The 22,918-nt window shown below is 47.6% G+C and overlaps 1 protein-coding gene across 1 annotated transcript in view; it reads right to left on the reverse strand.

The window, feature by feature from the left end:
- The window catches only part of LOC137433489 (bromodomain-containing protein 9), a 124,760-nt gene that overhangs the window by 86,924 nt on the left and 14,918 nt on the right, over window positions 1-22,918 (reverse strand). The window contains exons 4-6 of the mRNA XM_068125816.2: window positions 14,663-14,720; window positions 14,331-14,475; window positions 13,987-14,097 (exon numbers count right to left, since the gene is read on the reverse strand). Coding sequence (XP_067981917.2) covers window positions 13,987-14,097; window positions 14,331-14,475; window positions 14,663-14,720 — 314 coding nt within the window. The remainder of the gene's footprint in view (window positions 1-13,986; window positions 14,098-14,330; window positions 14,476-14,662; window positions 14,721-22,918) is intronic.

Genomic DNA, 22,918 nt, shown 5'->3' on the forward strand with positions numbered 1-22,918 from the left:
GCCACACTAAAGTAGGTAAAAATTTATCGGGTCGGGACGCCCCGAGGGTAGAGAAGGGTGCAATGTTGCGAATATGGAATTTGGCCTCCATATCCGCTTGTAAATATTCCCCTATTTTCTCCAATACTCCCCAACTTTCCCCAATCCCCCATTCCCTAGTCCCATTGCATGTAAATAACAATCAGTAGAGCCGACCTTCCCCTTATTCCCCCATTAAATGTCGTGCCCAGGTCCACCGCACCACACGTAGACAACTTTCGGACATCTTCCTAGTTATTCTTAATCTATGTCAGTTAAGGCCTCGTTTCCATTAATTATGACTCTTCGTTGCACCAGAATGTGATTATATGGCATCAGTAGTGAGTTTAGGACCTTTCCCATACCTCCTCCCATCTTCTTCCCCAAACAACAACAATAACAACTACAACAACAATTACAACTACAACTACGACTACAACAACAGAGGGGCGGGGAGTGTGCGTCCTCACACCGGCTCGGTTACCCGCCATGACCATGCGCTCCACGGCGTTACCCCGAAGGGGCTGGCTGTCAGCTCCTCGTCAGGGGCGGAGCCAGTAACCCCCCCATGCACCCAATGAGAAGCAACGTGCCGATTCCATCTGGGGCGGCGCTAACGAGCCGAGGGCGTGTCACTCCCCGCCGGATATACGCGGCCCCGCGCCGGATGTGACGTGAGATGCGCCTCAGCTTGGAGAGAGAAGCCACCGCCACCCCCAGCGCGACGAGACCTCCCCGCATCTTTGGACCGGACCGGACCGTACTGTACCCTGCCCCGAGCCCAGGAGGACCTGGAGCCATCGATCCTGCCTTTCCTAGCCATCAAACCCCCGTGTGAGTCAGCCGTTGTCCCGTTTGTCTGTCGTCTGTCCGGGGTTAATATAAGAGTGTGTCTAAGTGCCTGTCTTTCTGTGATTATACTTCTAGCCCCTGTAATCTGACCTTTCCGTACGAATATAATCTCCTCCGGAGGTCTTGAGAAACGAAACCTTGGTGTCGTATTGTGTTATTGTAATCCAGCCGGGTGTCTTCTTTTTCTTATTGAGCCAGCATCGCGCGACTAGTCAACGTTCGGGCACAATCGGGTAACTTGTGCAGACGTGGTCATACCATAAAACCGCTCGGTAAATAACATCCAAGCCACGTCTGTAACAATATTCCCCTATTTCCCCAATACTCCCCAACTATCCCCAATCCCCCATTCCCTAGTCCCATTGTCTGTAAACAACACTCTGTAGAACCGACCTTCCCCTTTTTCCCCCATAAAATGTCGTGCCCAGGTCCACCGCATCTCACGTAGACAACTTTCGGACATCTTGCTAGTTATTCTTAGTCTATGTCAGTTAAGGACTCGTTTCCATTAATTCTGACTCTTCGTTGCACCAGAATGTGATCGTATGGCACCAGTAGTGAGTTTAGGACCTCCCCATACCTCCTCCCATCTTCCCCATGAAACAACTACAACAACAACTACAACTACAACCACAACTACAACAACAACTACCACAACAGCGCGCGGGGAGTGTACGTCCTCACTCCGGCTCGGTTAGCCGCCATTACCCATGTGCGTCGACGGGGTTACCACGAAGGGGCTGCCTGTCGGCTCCTCGTCAGGGGCGGAGCCCGGTAACCCCCCGCAGCCAGTGAGAAGCGGCGGGCCGATTCCATCTGGGGCGGAGCTAACGAGCCGAGGGCGTGTCACTCCCCGCCGGATATGCGCAGCCACTTACCGGACGTGAGGTCAGATGCGCCCCGAGCTTGAAGAAGAGACAAGTCGCGACCTCCGAGCGCTGAGCGACCTCCCCGCATCTACTGGACCGGACCGGGTCGATTCTGTCCCTGAGCCAAGGTGCACCTTGAGCCATCGACTACCCGCTTTCCTTGCCATCAATCCCCGTGTGAGTCAGTTTTGTCCTGTTTATCTGTCGTCTGTCGGGGCTATTATAAGACCGTAATTAAGTGCCTACCTTACTATGCTGTCTCTCTCATCCCTGTAATCTGACCTTCCGCAATATTATAACCTCCTCCGGAGGTCTTGAGAACTGAACCCTTGGTGTCGTGTCATTTTAACCCAGCCGTTGTGTCCTTTTCCTCAATTGATTTAGCGTAGCGCGACTCGGCCAACGTTCGAGTATAATCGGGTAAACGTGCAGACGCGGTCATACCAAACCGCTCGGTAAACCAACATCCACAACCGCATCTGTAACAATATATATATATATATGTCAAGTAGTAGATTTGTTATTGCCTAAAGTTCAGTTATAGACGTTGGGTGCTAATGTGTTATGATTTGTATGATGTCTAAAAATGCTATTTCATAAAGTAAATAAAGGGTTTTTGCTTCGTTTTGGTTTTGGATGAGGAGAGGCTTAAAATGAGGTCATGCTGAACAGATTGTATACGTGTGCTTTTTTCAAGGCTGGTCATAAAACCACGCCCACATGCGCTTGGTTTTTGCGTAATGCAAGTAGAATGACATGAACCTATCGTTAACTATATATATTTTGTTTTAATCTCAGCAACGCATGACTCTGTGTGGACATGCTTTGGATTACTCATGTACACAAACCCATAAAATATATGGGTTTGTTTGGCTAAGCATACACTCTTCTCTTTGTGAGTTACAGTTCTGTTTTCTCGGAGCCCAGAAAAACAATTGATAAGGACGGGCTGACTCCCCCGAATGATAACGGTGGGAGGAACCTCTCCCAGTGTTGTTTGTTCCCTCGGAGATTTCCTGATAAAACGTGTCCCTATATAAATGGACTGGGAATCAATGTGTTTTCAGGAAGGCTTGACGTGGCATGAGACTGGCTCTTGCTATAGATGTCTTGGCCTTTCTCCGGATCTGTATAAGTTGGTTCTTTAATAAAGCTGCGCCATTCCAGGCTATTGTGGACTTCTTTTGCAAACGAAGAGCTGATTCTTCACAGATGGTACCAGGAGTGGGGTGTCAACAGACGCGGAGGACGGGAAACGGAGCCCGATGGACAGGAGGAAGGCTGACCTGAGGCCGGCGCCGGCACGCTGATTTGATTAAAGGTGGGAGTTGTTTTATATCAGAGGGCTATTATTCCAAATTCGTACCTTCCTCCCTCGCGCGGGTTCAGTCTCCTTGTCTTCCCCGCTGTCTGCACTCGAACAGAAATTGTAAGTAGAGGCTCATTTAGGCCTCAGAATGACGTAGCTTTGTTAAAGCCAGGATAAACAAGTAAGGATAGTAAGAGTAACGTTACAATATTTGCGCTGGATAAACATTAAGGGTAAAAAGCTAAGGATAGATTTTGCGCAGGATATCAGTAAGGATTTAACAGGAAGCTTAAAGTTACAGTTAGCACCAGGAGGGGAAAATGAGGTCGGACAGCCATATAGGCTGAAACCAGGTGGCCAAGATTTTTCCAGGAAGGAACAGCCCAGAGACAAGATGGGGTATGCCATTGCATGCCAGGGAACGAAGGGCTGTGGCTAAACTTAGATAAAAGGCCATAGGTTAACTTAGAAGGCCAAAGGGACATGGCCAGGAAAAGGGAAATGCGCAGGTACCATAGGTTTGACAAGAAGGTAGTGACAACTACGAGGTCAAGCCAGGAAGTTCTAGACTAAGTTCTAGACAAGAGGTCCAGATAAAGCAGGCCAGGATCTGGTGGACAAGAGAAAATAAATAAGCTCACAGGAAATGGGCCAGGTGGCCACAGGTTGAGAAGGACAGGTTAGGTTTTGAAATATTGAAAATTGAAGCAGGAGCTGCATTGTAGGAATTTGAAGCTTCAGAGCCAAAGGAAGCAAGTTCAGGAAGCAAAGTTCAGGACAAAACAATTAAGGAGGTAGTTAAACAAGTAAAACAGCGAGTGATGCCGCTGGACCAGATACCAGACCAAGACCCCCCACCCCCCCCAAGACCTGAGCTCAGTCCCGGGGCTCTAGGCAACACCCCCCACCCCCCCAAGACCTGAGCTCAGTCCCAGGGCTCTAGGCAACACCCCAACACCCCGCCCTGCCTTCCCTTTTTTTTTTTTCACCTCAACCAACCCCCGTCCAACCAGTCCCAAAAAAATCCTTTTCCTTGAATGAGAGACGTAACATGAATGAGCAAAGATTGTTTGGGAGTGGCTGGATAAAGGCATGATTTGAGTCGATCTGAGTTTCGCGCGAAGAATGGGAGACTCACTCGTAACATGAATGAGGAATGAATGTATATTGGGATGTTAATTGACGTGTGTGTCTGGCCAATGTGTTTGTCTGTGTGTCAAGTGCAAAGCAGAGGGTTTCGGTGTGAAACTTTGTAAGCGATCTGCTCGACTTGGGGGAAATTCAGGCCGGGAATGTCCATTTTAACGTCTATCCGAGAGAACAGGCGAGGTCCTGAACTGAGTCCGGATTTTCATCTGTTTGGGAGTTGTTTGGGAAGCGAATTGATATAAATCGGGTCAGGAAAGCACCCGGAGTGCCCTTGTCGATCTACTGTTGATATGAAGCGGTTTCTCGGAGATGGTTGCAGAATTCGAATCAATATGTGTGGGATGTATCGCTGAGGCAGCTCACCTTTGGAATTGGTGTCATATAGTGCATTTTGGGTCAGAGAGGTCAAGCGTCGGAGATCCTGTTAGCTAGGGATGAGTTCTGACAGCTCAATGTTCTGACAGCTCACTACATGTCAGATCGTGGATTTGTTATGACAGCACTTTGTTATGACAGCCGACTGCATGTCCCAACGCGAGGTAAACCCCGCCGCGAACGCGAATAGAGCGGCGTGCAGGAAGTGTTGGGATTCGTGTGGAGGCACGAGGGTGCGCGCCAAGACGGGGGGCGGCGTGGCGTCATCGCGTTAAGATGGTTGTGCCAAGTCGATCGGCGATCTCTGAATTTAAATCGGATTTTTGTCATGTGTGTTGTGAATTTTAGCGTCTATCCGAGAATTCTGGCGATGTCACGGGGCAGGAGCCGAGCGAGCCGCGAGTCACGGGTGTGCTGTATGAGATTTGCTCAGAGTGCCGGCGATAACTCGCCCACTCTCAGAGGAAGTGTGTGCCCAAATGCATTGTGGGTCATTTCGACTTTGCTGGATGTCGGACGTTCACATGTCAGTATCTTGTCAGAATCTTCTTCTTCATATCATGTCCTTCATCCTTCATCTTCTTGTCAGAATTAGACATGAGTCATGAGCCATGTCGGAATAGTGGCCGGCTGTGACATATATGCCAGGCAATGTCACAGGACGAATACGTTATTTAAGATGGATTTATAAGATGGATAGATGGATGGATTTATTTAGGATGGTTAAATTAAACGATTTCAAGACAGAGTAATTAATTTCCGGAGCCAAATTCCAACAGGAAGTCTTGTTCATACAGTAAGGTACAGTGCGGAGTGGCGGCTGGAAGATGCATCGAAGCATTTGGGATGATCGATGCGCCGGACAAAGGGTATGCTGGCGAACGATGCTGATAAGGTTAAGTTATTAAAACGCATATGGGTCTGGAGGCAGATAATGTGGGACAAGCTGCCTCACGGGCGCTGCAGGGAGAGTATTTGGAAATTCAATAATTTGAGCAGAAATGTCACGTTTTCAACAGAACGCTGATCCGAGGAAGGAGGACGGTCGAGGTTTCAACTGTCGGTATGTGGTGTGGCTTGTGCCAAGGTGTGGGCGCGAGGAGGTGCGTTGATGAAGCGTTGTGCGAACGAGGAAGGATGTGCGATGGGCATTGTGAAGCACGCCTCGTACGGAAGGTCCTTGGACGAAGTGTGACGGTTGTTGGATTCGTAGAAGCTAGCATTTTGCGATGTAGAGCCTCAATAAGGGTCATTTGTCCATTGTCGCCGGACTTGCATTACTTGTGGGATAATAAAGCGCTGGTTACCCCAATTCGAAGTTTGACCTTTTAAAGTTTAGTTGACCTTTGTTCGAGATATGCAAGGGAAAGGTCAGAGGTAATTCACTAACCTTGGAAGAACGACAGGCGGAGTCAGTCTACAGGGTGTTGCTTTAACGACAGGATATAGAACCTAAATCTGGGGAGAATATCGGGACATTATATTGTGGGTAAAACCAAAATCATGTACATAATTAGTGGACAGAGAATACAGTACGCTTGGAATTTAATTTAACCGGGCCGAGCGGTGGGGATTTGAGATGGATTTAAGTCATGTCAAGAGGAGGACATTTGTGAGGATGAAGAGATGCAAGTAACGTGGATTAAATTGTGGTATCACGAGCTGGGTGCCAGAGATATTGTGGTTATTATAACTCACTGATTATAGGGGGCGCCGGGCGCACCGAGTACAGATCGGGTTGCATGATGGAGCACGCATGCATGGATTTTGGCTTTGCGAGGCCCCGGATAGAAATTGGCATTTCGATGCTGTGGATTATATTATGCCTGCCCGGAAAGGGGATGTCCTGTGCTGGGGCTGGCGACATGCCTCTGTTATTTGTCTGTCTGTCGGTCTGATTGTAAGTCTTTGGTACTGGGAGGGCTAATTGAGTGCTCAGGCGTCATTGTTCCATGGAGGCAGGAGCTGTGAGTCACAAAATGTAAAATTATCCATCAAGGACGGGGAATAATGTGCAGTGTGATTGGGTAAGAGGTAAAGGCCATAAAACACCAACCCCATGAGGAACGAAATAAATGGAGAGATGTTGGGATCACATGATGGTTGGGATTGAAGAACAACCTACTGGGATTTCAAACCTGTGTTTGGGTCTGGGGCAACTGGGTGATGGGCAATAGTGTATGAGTGAGTAATTATGATCTGTTTAAGTGTAAGAGGCGGTGGAGAAGAGAGGGGTGATGAAAAGTTATTTGTTTTAGTGTGAAGTAGGTTGGTTGCTTATTTGTCACAGTAAGATGAGAGTTGTGTTTTTAAGCTTGGTCTTTGAATGAATTGTTGCTTGGAATGTGTTGATTGGAAAAGTGATTTCTGATCGCTGATCCGATCTGGTTTTGAATTGTTTGATTTAATTTTGAGTTGATTGGAAGTAATAAGGATTTGTGTTGATTTCCTGATTTGAGTTCATCTGGAAACGAAGACAGATGGGATTAATGTGTATATCAGGAACAATTTGGAAAAGAAATATGGATATATGACATTACTAAAATATAACCAAGCAATTGAGAGTTCTTGGGTTAATGGGATATAAATAAATGCATCTACAAGTTGATGGTTTATAAAAATTTAGGTCTGGATGATACTTAAACGATGAACAATGTTGGCAATATACAAAGAATGTGACTTGTTTCTGGGGGGAAAACATGTGGTTTAAATTTGGTTGGCTAAGTTTTAAAGATGGAGATGTTTCGCAGAACTCTTATGATTATTTACATGAGTGGTGGACTATTCCATGGCGAAGCATTTTTCAGTTTTTATGATTAAGGTTTAAGGTCTTTATGATCTGTTTAGTGTATTTTTCAAAGGAGAGGGTTTTGGTCAATGATGATGCCAAGATTCCGGATGTGGATACTGGGAAACCATCGATGTTGGGGGGAATGAAGATTAATTCAGATTTAGCGTAGTTAAGTTCGAGGAAGCTGATCTGAAGCTAGAATTTTATTTCAGTTAGGCAGTTTGTCAGGATAGAGTGGGTGGTGGTGGAGCACGATTTGGTGGAGATGAAAAAGCTGGATGTCATCGGTGAAGCAGTGGAATTGGAGACCATGGTGCATTGGCTATGGTGCATGACGGATTAAGTGACCAAGGGGGGATAGGTACAGGACGAAGAGGAGGGGGCCAAGAACTGAACCTTGGGGGACACCTTAAGGGGGAGTGAATTGTGGTGATTAAGCTGTTGTAGATGCTGTCAATTTTGCTTTGGATGAATGGTCCAGGAAGGAAGGAGGGTGCAGGTGGCACCAGGTGTGAGTGCACAGGTGTGCACCAACAGGTGTGTGGAGCAAGGTGGTGGTATCCAGGGAGCTGAGGAGTTTGTTCACGTTGCAGAGTTTGTTTAGTTTGTTTATTGTAGAGAAGAGTGCTTTTGGGATTCCGGAGCCAGAGTGGATAATTTGAGGGTAGTAGGTGGAGTAGAGGACATCTTTGCAGTGCTGTAGGTGGTCCTTGTAGGCTTGGGGGTGAACTAATTTGGGTTTAATAGGCACAAGCTGGTCTAAACAGGGTGAGGAGGATGGTGTGATTGATGATGTCAAAGGAGGCGTCGAGGTGAGGAGGATGAAAATGTTGAGGTTGCCGGCATCAGAGGAGAGAAAAGGTCGCTGGTGATTTTGAGGAGAGCAGTTTCAGTACTGTGGCTGGAGCAGAATCCGGATTGGGATGTTTCATACAGGTTATTGGCAGAGTGGTGATGTTTGAGTTGAGTGGCCACAGCACGTTCCAAAACTTTTGACAGAAAGGGTAGATTGGAGATGGGTCTGAAGTTATTTAGGGTGTCAGGGTTTAGTCCAGGGTTTTTCCAGAATGGGGGTGAAGTTTCACGAGTTTTTGGGGAAATCGGTATGTGAAGCTGGATTAAGTTGGAACTGCTTGATGAGCCATGGAGATGCATTGGGTTTTGTTGTTGGTTGTCTGGGAGTTCGGTTGTTGCATTGCCAAAGGTTTCTGTGTGGTGGACACACTCGTTGGCTGTTGTCTTGTGTGACGTGGAGGGAGATGTATGTGGCTGTGTGTGGCTGCCTGGAGGGGAAGGCGGCTACAGTGGTTGATATTGGCTGTGGGTTGTCCGGGGTGCTTCGATTTGCATAAAGGGTGAAGATTGGGATATTACATTATTTTAAGTAAGTATTGGTATGAGTAATTACATAAGTAATTATGAGTATTAGTTATGAGTAAGTGATTATTTTAGTAAAGTTACATGTTTCGCTGTGTTGTGGATCTGGGGACAAGCTAGTTTGATGGGTACCCTGGGGTCTTCAGCGTGTCTATGTGTTTGGCTGTCTGTCACACCGGACTCTTGAATGGGTTTTCATGAGACGAATTTCAGACATAACAGTGAGAATCTATTGTGAGCGAATCACAGTGGGTGAGGAAAACATTGTGTGTGACCAGACACCAGAACTGACCAGAATTGAAATTGGAAGTAGACCAGGTTATTTCTATTATTTGTTTATTCGTGAAAATAAATAAATAATAGGGGGAGGTTCATGGAGGTTAATGGTGGTTTGTTTGTGTTAATGGAGGTTAATGGTGGTTTGTTTGTGTTAATGGAGGTTAATGGTGGTTTGTTTGTGGTAATTCTAGTTGAAACTCTCGCTGAAGTAATTTTCGTTTATTTTTATTTTTTTGATTCGATTTGAGAGTTGAGATGATTGATTTTTTATTAATTTTATAATTTTATTTTTATTGATGTTGGAAACAGGTAATGGGATGCTGAGAGAAGGATGGAATTTAATTTGAATTGGACTGGATTAAATGGGATTGAATTTAAAAATTGAATATTGGATAAAATTGGATCCACTTGAAAAAAGTGGATTAGGAAATTGGAGACCTGTAGACCAGGCGCTCCCAGGAGACTTGTGGATCAGGTGTTCCACCAGAGGAAAAAGACCAGGTGTTCGTGGAGCACTTCACCTGCAAGAACGCCTTGGAACCAAGGTGGAAGGGACCAGTCCAGGTGTTGCTGACTACACCAACGGCAGTCTTTTGCAAGGGCAAGACTTCGTGGATCCACGCCACGCACTGTAAGTTGGCCATACAAGCACCAGACACCACACCCCCAGAACACAGTAAGGATGGGCCTAATCATAGGTACAATACTATTGATAGCGACAGCAGCTAGGGGAAACTCCGATTCCAATAGATGCGAAAACGAAACCCGACACCTCACCGTAACATGGGGACAAAGAGTATCACTACCATGTTTCGAACAGAAAGCCCTGCACACAAATTGGGTGAACATAAATTGGCTAGCACTGTCGGCAGGGCCTGGACGCGTTGGCATGGTACTACAAAAGCAACGAGAGTTCCGGGAAGACGGGCGAGCTAGCATTAAGACCTTGGCCCAACCAGGATACAAATGGGGAACCCCTGATTTTAAGCTACAAACGCGCACGCGCCTAGAGAAAGGCATGACCATGCAGGTCCGGTGCAGCGTCTGGACCCCTGGCGCGGCCGGTGGCGAAAAGAACTACATACCATGCATCGAATACATACTCACACCGCAACCCCAGGATAAGGCCCCAAAGAGGGGGGAAAACACATATTGGAAAGTGGCCAGGGAGGTGGCAACAATTCAAAATAGGACACACTGCTGGTCGTGCATGCGCTTTCCCCAAGCAGGCACCACAGGAATACACATGATAGTGCTACCTCTGTCCCTCAATGACCTCTGCTCACAACCTATCGATTCCCCATGTTTAGTCACCACGCTGGAAAGAGAAGGGGTTGACAACGGCAAGAGTTGCAATCGACAATTTAATTATCGCCCGTCAATGATTGCCCAGGTGGCCGAGAGGCCTGCCCCCGTCTGGGTCAAACCACAGAAAGGGAAGGTCTGCCTCCAGGGTTCCGGCCACTTGCGTATGGGAGAATCAGAATGCGCCTACACTCTCCCCGGAAAGCTGGGACAAGGGAGCTCGGGGATTACATTACGAATAGTACTGCAAGATAAACACAACCACAACATAACGACTATAACATTCTCTAGGGGGGTTAGTAGGATTAATGGGGCGGTAAAGGGACTCCAGTGCTTATCCACCCACCTGGTCCCACCCCATGGGACAATGTTTATATGCGGCGACAAGGCTTACCCCTATTTACCAAATAATTGGGGGGGCACATGTTATCTGGGTTCAGTCCTTCCTGACGTTGAGATACTGGATGAGCTAGACCCAAAGTCCTTGGACAGGCGTTATAAGAGGTCAGTCATGAACGAAGATGGAACCACTAAACTACACGGGAGCCTAGGGGAAAAGGTGTTTGGTTTCTTCTTCCCAGGAGCGGGCACAGTCATGGATAGTTTCCGGATAGACAAATTGGCTTTGGCCCTAGAAAAGGTGGCAAACGACACCGCTACGGCTCATGACATACTATTGGATCGATCGGATCGCGCGCGAAAATTCTTATACATTTAGCTGGCTCACTGACTGGTTCCAGGGATGGACGGGCACCATAGTGAAGTGGTTATTGACCGCACTGGCTGTGATAATCGGGGTAGTAATTTGGGGGGCACTAATGAAATCTCTAGTCCTCCTCTATATGAGAAAGTATTTTACAGGATGGAAAGTGAAGAAGCCGCCGACAACAACTATGGCTCTGACCACAGAGGCCGTCGACCTGAACGGGTCCTTCAACAAGGCAGTTGCGACCGGCGCTCCAGAAAATTGCATTGAATTTTGTGACGACTGTGATACTTGTGTGGATCCCATGTGGGAACTGGCTGCTGCCTGTAACGGTGTATGTGATGACTGTGATACTTGTGCTATAAACCCCTTGCGTGTACTGGCTAACGCTGCTTATGTATTACAAGCGGACAGCTGCACGCCCCCTTCCGACCCAACTATGGATCTGATTGCGACACTGGGTCTGGCGGTTGAGGGACCCGACGCGGATGTCCTAGACCCGCAAGCCGACCAGGCGCCCATGGGAGACTTTGACATAAAGGAAGTCCCTCTCTTTTCTTCAAATGTTTCGGATCTCTTTGATCCAAATGTTTCGGATCTCTTTGATCCACATGTTGCGGATCTCTTTGCTTCAAGTGATTCGGATTCGGATTTTTACGCTCTGTACCCTGACCAGGAAATTGAGACACAAGATACTGACGACATTTTGTATTCCCCAGAACAGCAACACGTGAGGGACCTCATGGGCATGACCGTTGATTAACTTCGAAGATCTGCAAGGACTGCGTCTGCAAAGGGTGGGGGGAGCCAGTTCCGCAGGGGAAGTGATGCACCCTCTGGCGGAGCAGAACCTCATCTGGACCAGACGTCTTCGTTGTGGATCCGAAACGTTAATGAACTTTCATGTTCTGAGCCCTCAGGCTCCGAGCACGCACCACACGACACGTTCGCCAAATGCACGGGCGAGGCGCTTTGGGCGCACGATATGCCCTTGGGAGATACCCGCATTACACAATTATTTTTTCAATACCCGCATTACACAATTATTTTTCAATAAAGCCCGATGCGGCACGTTGTCTCTTAAGATACTTTGTCTCGACGAGACAAGAGGAAGGAATGTCAAGTAGTAGATTTGTTATTGCCTAAAGTTCAGTTATAGACGTTGGGTGCTAATGTGTTATGATTTGTATGATGTCTAAAAATGCTATTTCATAAAGTAAATAAAGGGTTTTTGCTTCGTTTTGGTTTTGGATGAGGAGAGGCTTAAAATGAGGTCATGCTGAACAGATTGTATACGTGTGCTTTTTTCAAGGCTGGTCATAAAACCACGCCCACATGCGCTTGGTTTTTGCGTAATGCAAGTAGAATGACATGAACCTATCGTTAACTATATATATTTTGTTTTAATCTCAGCAACGCATGACTCTGTGTGGACATGCTTTGGATTACTCATGTACACAAACCCATAAAATATATGGGTTTGTTTGGCTAAGCATACACTCTTCTCTTTGTGAGTTACAGTTCTGTTTTCTCGGAGCCCAGAAAAACAATTGATAAGGACGGGCTGACTCCCCCGAATGATAACGGTGGGAGGAACCTCTCCCAGTGTTGTTTGTTCCCTCGGAGATTTCCTGATAAAACGTGTCCCTATATAAATGGACTGGGAATCAATGTGTTTTCAGGAAGGCTTGACGTGGCATGAGACTGGCTCTTGCTATAGATGTCTTGGCCTTTCTCCGGATCTGTATAAGTTGGTTCTTTAATAAAGCTGCGCCATTCCAGGCTATTGTGGACTTCTTTTGCAAACGAAGAGCTGATTCTTCACATATATATATATATATATATATATATATATATATATATATATATATATATATATATAGGTCATGTGTTGACCAATATCGCAGAGTCACGCGGCCCATATACATACATACATACATATATATAGTTGGCCCCATCTTTCAATGGTGAAGAATCACTTAAAATATTGTTTAAAATTCTCATACCTGGATTTGGATCTTCACCAAAATCGAATACATTCTTCCTGGTCACACACCCAATGCGTCCATCAAGTTTCATTCAAATCCATTCATAACTTTTTGAAATATCATGCTATATATCGTTTTTGGCCCGATCTCTTCATGGTGAACGCATAAAATTGTAGTATCCGCACTTGTATCCGGATCTACACCAAAATCTAATCAATTTGTCTTTGTCACACACCCAACCTGCCCACAAATTTCATTCTAATCCATCCACAACTTTTTAAGATATCCTGCACACAAACAAACAAACAGACAGGGGTGAAAATAACTTCCGTCCATCCACAGAGGGCGGAGGTAATAATAAGACAAAATAAATGAGCCCTCCTGTTGACACCCAGTGTGACTATGTACTGCACAATGGTTTTTCATAAAATATCTGCAACCATTATCTGAAAACCAATCTTTCTATGTATTGAGGCAAAAGTTTCACAGTCTGAATTTTTCTTGCGACTGAATTATCATTTGTGAGCTGCAAGCATATAAACATGGAGCTTGGTGAGCTCTTGTACTCACATAAACAATATTCTATTGTTGAGTTTGTGCATCTAAAAAGGTGTTCGCATTCGAGACCATCGACCATACAAATTGCGACTCAGCCCCCTTTTAGACCGCCATCATCTGGCCTCATGAAGGAACGTTTGTCGTTCATAGCCTACACTTTACCAGTGATGAGGGTATTCCAAACGCTGCAACTGTCGCATCAATAAGATACAGACATCTACTGAAGAAGGTGTACAATTGTTGACCACAAGATGGCAGAAGTGGATCGATTCAAAAGGGAAAATACTATATTTTGAAGACTAAGGAATGATATTTCTATGCCAATTATAACTGCAATCCATAAAACGTATTTATTTCAATGTTTGCAAAGTTTTTTGGACACCCCCATGTATAATTCCACATAATCACACCTTACTCATCAGCCTGATTCCCATGTTAAGGAGTTTCTTGGCAGCCTTGTAGTAGATCGTCTCTGGACGGTTGTACGTCATTGCGTTGTCACACATAAGCTTAAAGTCCACCTGCATTCCAGAAGCAAAGTGTCAAAAAACTGCTCATTTTACTTTTCCCTAATCACCCGTCACATCTCCCCTTCCCTCTTCCATATTTCCCCTCCCTCCCTGTGTGTGTGTGTGTGTGTGTGTGTGTGTGTGTGTGTGCTCACTCTCGCGCTCTCTCTCTCTCTCTCTCTAACCCCCTGCCTCCCAACTCTCTTTTAACCTCCCTCCTCCATGCCTCCTTTTCATGCACATGCCTTGAACTCTGCAAGTGAGCGATAATCATTCCTTTCCACCTTCTCCCGCATTGTACTGAAGTCCATGGGATGTTTTATAATCATGGAGTAGCCAGGTGCAATCACGTCTGTCACGGGGAATGCAAAGAAACTGTGGGGGTCCTTTCTGAAAGGTACAGACCAAAGGAAAAGCGCATAAGATTGAAATGTCTTTCTCTTTCCATGTTACATATTTGTAGAAGCCACCATGAACCACAAATCTGCGCAGTTGATCCCACTGCTGCATCGATATGTTGTTTCACACTACATTACATTTAACAATTAACCAAATAACTCAAAGACACCTGGCTCACCTTTGAAGCTGCAACTGAAGATGATCGAGAAGCTGTTGCAATGGGCTCAGCTCTTGCACTGACAACAATAGGGCAAATACAGCAAAGTAACAACAAATCAACAATGTGAATAACTATTAGATAACTGAGAACCAACAAGAGGACATTCTGATTGTCACGGTCATGGAATAAAAAAATGGAAGCGAAAGGAAGGAGAGGGAAAAATGAAAGTAGGGAGACTATGAAGGAGAGAAGAGAAAAAGTAAGAGGTTGGAGAAAGATCTCGATGTTGTCTACAAAAAAACCCCCCAAAAAAACCAGGGGTAAAGGGAGGAAAATATTGTGTATGGCGCACGCTAAAAGTGGGGGATAATTTAGAAGGTGGAATGAAAAACTCCATCATTCTTTCTTAACTATTTCACAAATGGAACACTATACTATATTTACACACAGGGGCCTCAATACATGAGATATGGAGAAAAGCAAACTGGATATCTGCGATCACAAAGCAAACATCTAGAGTAAGCCTTAGCGATCGTCCGTGACTTACCCTTGGCCCATGATCCAATGATGGCCATTTTTTTTTTTAACTGCCATATGACCTTGACCTTCAACATTTAGGGATAGAGTGTAAATTAAGAAAATGTGTCCCCATTGTTACGTGCTCCTCCCCGACCCCCTGGTCACGGTGTACCTCCGAACCCCGAGAGGAGTCACGGCAGAAAAATGTGTTATCCTGTGTCAAAATCAATGGTGAAACCACACCAATTGTTACCAACAAACAAATATTGTATTAAAAATCACACAAGAATAACAGTACAACAATAATAGCAATCAAAAGTACAATCAATGTATATCTTATGATGGTACCATCAGCTAGTATAAGGTAACTCACTGTGCTCCAAGTGAGTGAAAAAAGAACATTCCCCAATGTCTCTATAATCCCGTCTTCAAGCTCAAAGTTGATCACCTCCAGCGATCGTCAGAGCAATGTCGAATCGAAACCAGAATCCTGTTCAGATGACGGGCCTAGTCACGCCGCCAAAACTGCACAAAGGCGTACGCGGCCAAAGCAGCGCAGAGAGTCACGCGGCCCAAAGCTACCCAAAGGCGCACGCGGCCAAAGCGGCGCAAAGGGTCACGCGGCCAAAGCTGCACAAAGGCGCACTCAAGGCGACTGGGAAATCTCACCCTCAGGTATGGACTCTCACGGCTCAGTCGGCGAACTGCAAATTAATCTTCAAAAGCCACGGTGCACACACACACATCAGATACGTCTGAAAGCGGTGGAAACGGCTGACGAAACAAAGAAAGTTTGCTCGACACGCGAAGCGCGCGAGTCAAAATGGCCGACGGCTCGTTCTCGAGACGCAACGACCCGATGACGATTCCTCGGAATCCAACGCCAAACCTGACACGCAGGTTGATCAGTCACAGTGATAACAACTCAATCGCAGGAATCCCTTTTCCCAGGAAACCCAAAGTTCACTCGTGACTCTTGCTCGACAACGTTCGATCCAGACCGCAAAGCAACCAGCTTCTTCCGACTTTACTTCGCTCCGCCCCTTTTCTCTCTCTCTCTTCTTCTTCGTCTTCCGGTTCCCGATCCGGTTTCCTGTTTCTTTTAACATTAACTTTTTTTACCTTTTGAAAACAGTTCATGAACAATTAACCTTTTGAAAACAATAATAGTACATGGAATCAGAAATATTTACAGTGGATGCAAACCACCACAATGGAAGTGACGAATCCGTAACACTTCCCCCCCTCAAGAAAGAAAGTTTGAACATAGTGAAAACTTTCTTTGCAGGCCAAAAACATTTTTTGAATGAAGGTTAAGGGGTTGTGATCAAAAATCCCAAGTCAAGCAAATCTATAGCACTTTTTAGGGAGGCCGAGCTGAGAGCCAGGTTTCATGGTGGTTGGGTGGTGAGGCCTGGAAGTATTCACTACATGGATGCCTTTAGGAACGTGGAGTTCACGGTTAATCCGTGTAGGAATCTTGGCTCGGCTGCTCCGCAGCATTCAGTGCCTCAAACTCTTCCTAACTTTCATAATAATCACGGTTGGAGCGCTTGTCGCTGTAGTCATGTGAATAGCGGTCTCCTTCTCGGCCACTACCCTGATAATCATCCCTGCGGGAGCTGCCGTAACTCGGGGAGCCTCCATAGTAATCTCGACTGCGGCCACCACCAAAACTACTACTCCCACCCCGGGAGCCATAGCCACCCCTGAAACGACCTCCACGTTTTCCTCCTCTGCAGCCCCCTCGACGCCCATGGCCTGCCTTCTCTACTGTTACGGTCGGACCCTCCAAAACCTTGCCATTCAAATCCTTTTCTGCATCTTTGGCGTCCTTTGGGTTTTCAAACGTGACAAAGCCAAACCCTCTTGACTTTTGCGACTCCCTGTCTTTTATCAGCAACACTTCCAAGAGTGGTCCATATTTGCCGAAGACAGAGTCCAGAACATCTTCCCTTGTGTTGAAGTTCAGTCCACCGACAAAGAGCTTGCCAACATTGCCTCCATCCATGACTTGTGTGTGCTGACACTTAGTCTTTGGGTACCTGACAAGACGTGCCTGTGCAAAGCGTGACGTCAGTACCTTCCTCTTCTCTTCAGAGCGCTTACTACCCATAGCACGAGTCGCGGTACAGGATGGAAAGATACCCGGAATCTCCTGCTCTAACTGTGCAGTGTTATTTGTCATACTAGGCTTTTCAACAAACATCGGATTAGCAGAAACTTGACCACCGGCAAAATCATTCCCGATAACAAAAGATACTTCCTCTACAGGAAGAGTGGCTTGTAAACCTACGGTGACCGGTCCTGACACCAAATCAGACTCTAAATGGATGACATGAAGTGGAGCTTTAACATAGCCACCAACCCCCTGTAAACGAACACTAACACCAGTTGCCGTCTTTTCTGACAATGGCAAAATGCCTTCAAGCATCAAAGATTGATGTGCTCCTGTGTCCCTCAATACCCTAACAGGTCTCTAGTTAGTCAAGTCTCCATCCAGTGACACCAACCCCTCTGAAATAAAAGGTTTGGAACCCTCTTGAACAAGGTCGTTCTGTGATGCCGTAACTTTGGCATGGGAACCTTCACAAGGCACTGTCCTCCAAGGACGATTTCTCACATTTGCCAATGTACTAGTCTGACTCCGCTCCTGATTTTTCCTTTCCAGGGCATAACATTGGGACATCAAATGTCCAGGTTTCTTGCAAAAAGCACAAGTAGGCCCGGAGGAAAAACTAGTGGTCTGCCTCGAGACCCCCGGAAGATAAGTCTGTCTTGGAACTGTATGTAATGAAAATCAGATCCACAACTTTGACCTAGTAGTAGGTTTAATGACAATTAGATCTCTGGCAACATCCTGTAAAAATACAATCATGCAATATATCAGGATTATGGAATCAAGGGGAAGTTCAGCAATTAATCAATCAATGCAAGCAAGCCTGGATCATCTACATATACGCACCATTCGAGTCTACGTGTCACGGATTAAATGTCACAGGAATGTTTCGGAGTGATGGCCGTCCGAGTTCTTATAGACGCCTCTCAGTGGTTAGGGAGAGCATAACACCTGGGTTTAACTTAGATACAATTTCATTACACTAGGGCATGCCCGTACTATATATATATCTAAAAGTATATCCCCCCCCTCTATTTACATGAAATGGTTTGGTCCATTCGCAAAGCCAAAGCGAACGGCTTGCGAGTACGGTGACAATCCCCCCCCCTCTATTTACATGAAATGGTTTGGTCCAAAGCGAACGGCTTGCGAGTACGGTGACAATCCCCCCCCTCTATTTACATGAAATGGTTTGGTCCAAAGCGAACGGCTTGCGAGTACGGTGACAATCCCCCCCCCCCCCCCCCCCCCCCCTCTATTTACATGAAATGGTTTGGTCCAAAGCGAACGGCTTGCGGAGTTTGGTAAAGAAATCGCCATATCGTGCACAAACGCGCAGGAAAGCGAAAGAATCGCAAATTAGTTTTAATTAGTTTTAAAACATAGTTTAACGCCCGAGCGAGTTTAACGCAATCGCAAATCGCATCGCAAAGCGAAAGAATCGCAAATTAGTTTTAATTAGTTTTAAAACATAGTTTAACGCCAACATAGCGGCAACATAGTTTGCCGACGGGAAATAAATGAATACGCTCTCAAATGTGCCGTCCGAGGCAGAGTCTGTTCGCCACGTTCGGCACACGTGATAGCTCGCTGCTCTCTGATTGGTTGAATCGTTTTTTGGACATAGCTCGGTAACTACTTCTCCGATTAATTTCAAACCTTGAAAAGGCACATCCTCGGGTCCCCAGCAATATACCTGGCAAGTTTCAAGTATATCGGACCGGTAGTTGTCGAGAAACAGCGGTCGCATACAGACACACACACACACACACACAGAGATTGCTGGAATTATAGATAGATTCTCCCCGCCATTAGAACTACACTTCCGCGAGGCAGGAATCAAGCACGCAGCAGCAATAGTAGAGCAGCGATCTTCCGTCCATGTCAGTCGGTCCATCCGTAACGATCGGGGCGACGAATTTCCCTTCCAGCACGGGTCCGGAAACTACCGGGTACTACATCCCCAAGTCTGGAGTCCCCCGCGTCGGAGTAGCCACCTGAGTCAGGTGATGAAGGTGGCACCACAGTGCCCACAGGCTGGGGTGTATTTGGCGGCGAGATGGCCGGCAGATGCTCCATAGGCGGAGCAACGGGAGAGTCCATAGACTCGTAAATTGGTTCGTCGATTTCCCCGCAAGGGGCCAGGTGGCGTACGGAGACAGTGGACTCACGTCCATCTGCCATCAACACACGAGCATGCTCGGGATTAGCTTGGAGTACTTGCTTGAGATAAGCCGGCCCCGGCTCAGCAAGCCAACTAGGTAAAGGTCGGATACTACCCGAGCTCCTCGGGTGATGAAACATCCATTCGTGGGGAGTTTGGTTGGTGGCCGTACACAGTAAAGTCCTGATCGAGTTCAGTGCCGCAGGTAACGACCAAGCCCATTTATCTAGGCCTCGGCCGAGGGACCTAAGGCTTAGCGTGACGGCTCTCCATATAATACCATTGAAGCATTCGACCTGCCCATTCGCCTGCGGTCTATATGGAGTGGTATAGCTAGAAGCGACATTATGTTGGAGTAAGAAGCTCGTCACCTCCTGGGACAGGAACACCGCACCTCGATCGGTGTGCACGTAGGCCGGATTCCCAAACATAGAAAACAAGTTCTGCAGGCACCGGATAACCGTGGCGGCCGTCATATCTGCGCACGTGAAAGCGAATGGGAATCTCGAGAACTCATCAACGATAGTGAGCAGAAAATGAGAGTTACTCGATGCCGGTGACGCCGGCAGTGGCCCTTTGAAGTCCATCGCCAATCTGGCCCACGGCCTAGTTGCCCGGACCAGTGTCCCCATAGGAGGGTTGTAAAAACGCGGTTTGAGTTCAGCACATACAGAACAATTGCGACAGACCTGGCGAATGTCTTCAACTGAGTAGGGCAAGTTACGACTACGCACAAAATGAGCGAAACGCATCACCCCGGGATGGCACAGAGTGTCGTGCAAAGCGCGCAGATCCTCCAAAGATATGAGGCCCGCACACGTTGCCGGCCGCGATAAGGCGTCGGCAACCAGGTTATCCCTCCCAGGGCGATATTTGATTGTGTAGCAGAAATTGGCGAGTTCAATGCGCCAGCGAGTGATTTTCTCATTCTTAATGCGTTGAGCATGCAGGGTGTCGTACATAAACGCAGCGCTCGGTTGGTCCATGATAATTTGGAAACATCGTCCGAGCAAATAGGGACGCCAACGCCGAATCGACTCGATGATGGCGTACGCCTCCTTTTTGACAGACGAATGTCTCCGCTCAGCGGAGGTGAGAGTTTGCGAAAAGAAAGCCACAGGGCGCCCCCCCCCTCCCCCCCCCCCCCCCCGGGAGAGAGTCGCAGCTATCGCATCATCCGATGCATCACTTTCCAAAACAAAAGATTTATTCTCGTCAATCGTCGCCACAGCAGCGCCAGCGGTCGGACTTAAGGCCATGGAAAGCAGCCTTGGCGGCAAGGCTCATGGGGAACACTTCGCAGTCCACAAGCGGGCGGAGCTTCGTGGAGAAATTTTGTACCCACTTAGAATAATGAGCGAACAGCCCGAAAGCACGCTTCAGCGAAGCACGATCGCAGGGCGGGGCCATGTCGGGCAAGGGTCGCAGACGCTCCTTATCCGGAGCAACAGAGCCGTGGGTCACAGTGTACCCCAGAAGATCTATCGTGCGAGCGGAGTAACGACATTTAGCCTCATTCATAGTTAAGCGATACCTCTGCGCGACCTCGAGGAAGCGCTTCAGATTAGCATCATGATGTTCCTGGTCATGCCCACAAACCGTGAGATTGTCCAGATATACAAAGACGTCGGTCAAGTTCTCCTTAGCGATGAGGTCGTCCATAGCCCTGTGAAAACAAGTGACCCCGTTTGTGACCCCGAAAGGTAGTCGGGTGAACTGGTATAACCTTTGACCCGATTCAAATGCTGTATAGATGCGGTCGGCCTCGGAGATGGGGATTTGATGATACGCACTACGCAAACCGAGAGTGCTATAGACCGAATACTGGGCCACCTGTCGAACCAGGGAGTTCATGCCCGGAAGGGGGTAGGCATCCAGCTGTGTAAACCGATTAATTGTCTGCGAATAGTCGATTACCATGCGTTTGCGATGCGCTTCGCTTCGTACCACTAGAACTTGGGCCCGCCATGGTGACCGACTAGGTTCTATGATACCTTCCTTTAATAGCTGGGCCGTTTCTTCCGCAATGAATTGCGCGTCAGCTCGTGAGTAGCGTCGCGATTTAACCGCTACAGGTGTACAGTCCGTGGTCATATTGGGGAATAGCGACAGCGGCTCAATTTCCATCCCTGCAAGAGCACACGCAGCAAGCGTATCAGTGCCACCAAATTCCATTTCCAACCGTCCATGTCGCTTGAGAAAATCATGTCCTAGCAAAACGTCTGCACATAATGCTGGTAAGATCATGAGATGCACATCCGGAAACATTCGTCCCTTAATCACAAGCTTCAGTCGACATTCCCCTTTTGTGCTGAGCCTTAGCCCCTGAGAGGCCACAAAGATTCGGCGTCTTGTCCCAAGAATCGGCCATCCATGTTTTTGCACAAGTCGATAATCAACATAACTATCTGTGGAACCTGTATCGATCAAAGCATAAGCAAAAATTCCCTCGATCATGAGTGGGATTATAGCACGAGCCAGGCCAGGTGGACCTGCAGTTATCGAGTCGTCTAGGCGAGGCGCTCGTGCCTCGCGTGTGGATCCAACACCAGCTAAAGTTTTCCATGCCGTTGAAATCGTTTGTAGGCCAGTCGTGCCGCCTCCAGAGGGCGCATGCGCCACGCGTGGAGTTCCCAGCTTTCGTGCCGTGGCAGTAGCTTGTAGATCAGACGTGCAGCCTCCGGATGGCGCTCATGTCACGCGCGGAGTTTCCAAGCCAACATTAGCCGTTCGGGTGGCCGATCCGGGAAGTTGGCAAGGTGTCGGAAGAATGCCGGCCAAGGACGGTCGCACCGCGTACTGTCGTGTTTGCGCCACTTGTTTAGTCGGCGTGACAAATCTCACCAAGGTCGAGCGCACAGCCAGGAGCCCACGGGAAGGCGCGATCCCCATCAAAGTCGGGTGAGGCGCCCCGCACACCGTTCGGTCCGCTGGCTCGGCGATAAGCACATTCATCGTCGAGCGGGCTCATTTGCCCCGCGACGACGATCGGCAAACTTTCGCAAAATGACCCGTCTTTGTGCACAAATGACATGTCGCATCTCCAGCTGGGCAAACAGACCTGAGATGTTTTCGGTTCCCGCAGAAATAGCACGTAGCGTTACTTCCGGGCTTGGGTCCAGCTGCTGCTGCTGCCGTCAAGCCCGGATCAAAATCCTCCTCGGGAGTGGCCGGGGTCTCCGATTCCAGCAGAGATGCCGTGGCTGCATCCGCGACCTCGGCGGTCGCTCTCTCCGGTCGAGTTTGTCGAGATGTCCCCGCAGTGACGTATGGGTGTTCATACGCGTCGGATTGTTCCCGTGCTTGGGTATAGACGTGAGATAGCCATAGTGCTTCAGCGAGTGTCAAATCGGCTTCTTCAAGAAGTCTCTGTCTGACGACTGGGGATCTAAGTCCGGCGACGAAAGAATCGCGAACAAGATCATCACAAACTTGTTCATGTGTGCGTACCGCTGGGGCACTCTCGGTCAGC

This window comes from Myxine glutinosa, chromosome 10 (genome assembly GCF_964187855.1).
Source record: "Myxine glutinosa chromosome 10, kmMyxGlut1.1, whole genome shotgun sequence".
In the NCBI taxonomy this organism is placed as follows: Eukaryota; Metazoa; Chordata; class Myxini; order Myxiniformes; family Myxinidae; genus Myxine; species Myxine glutinosa.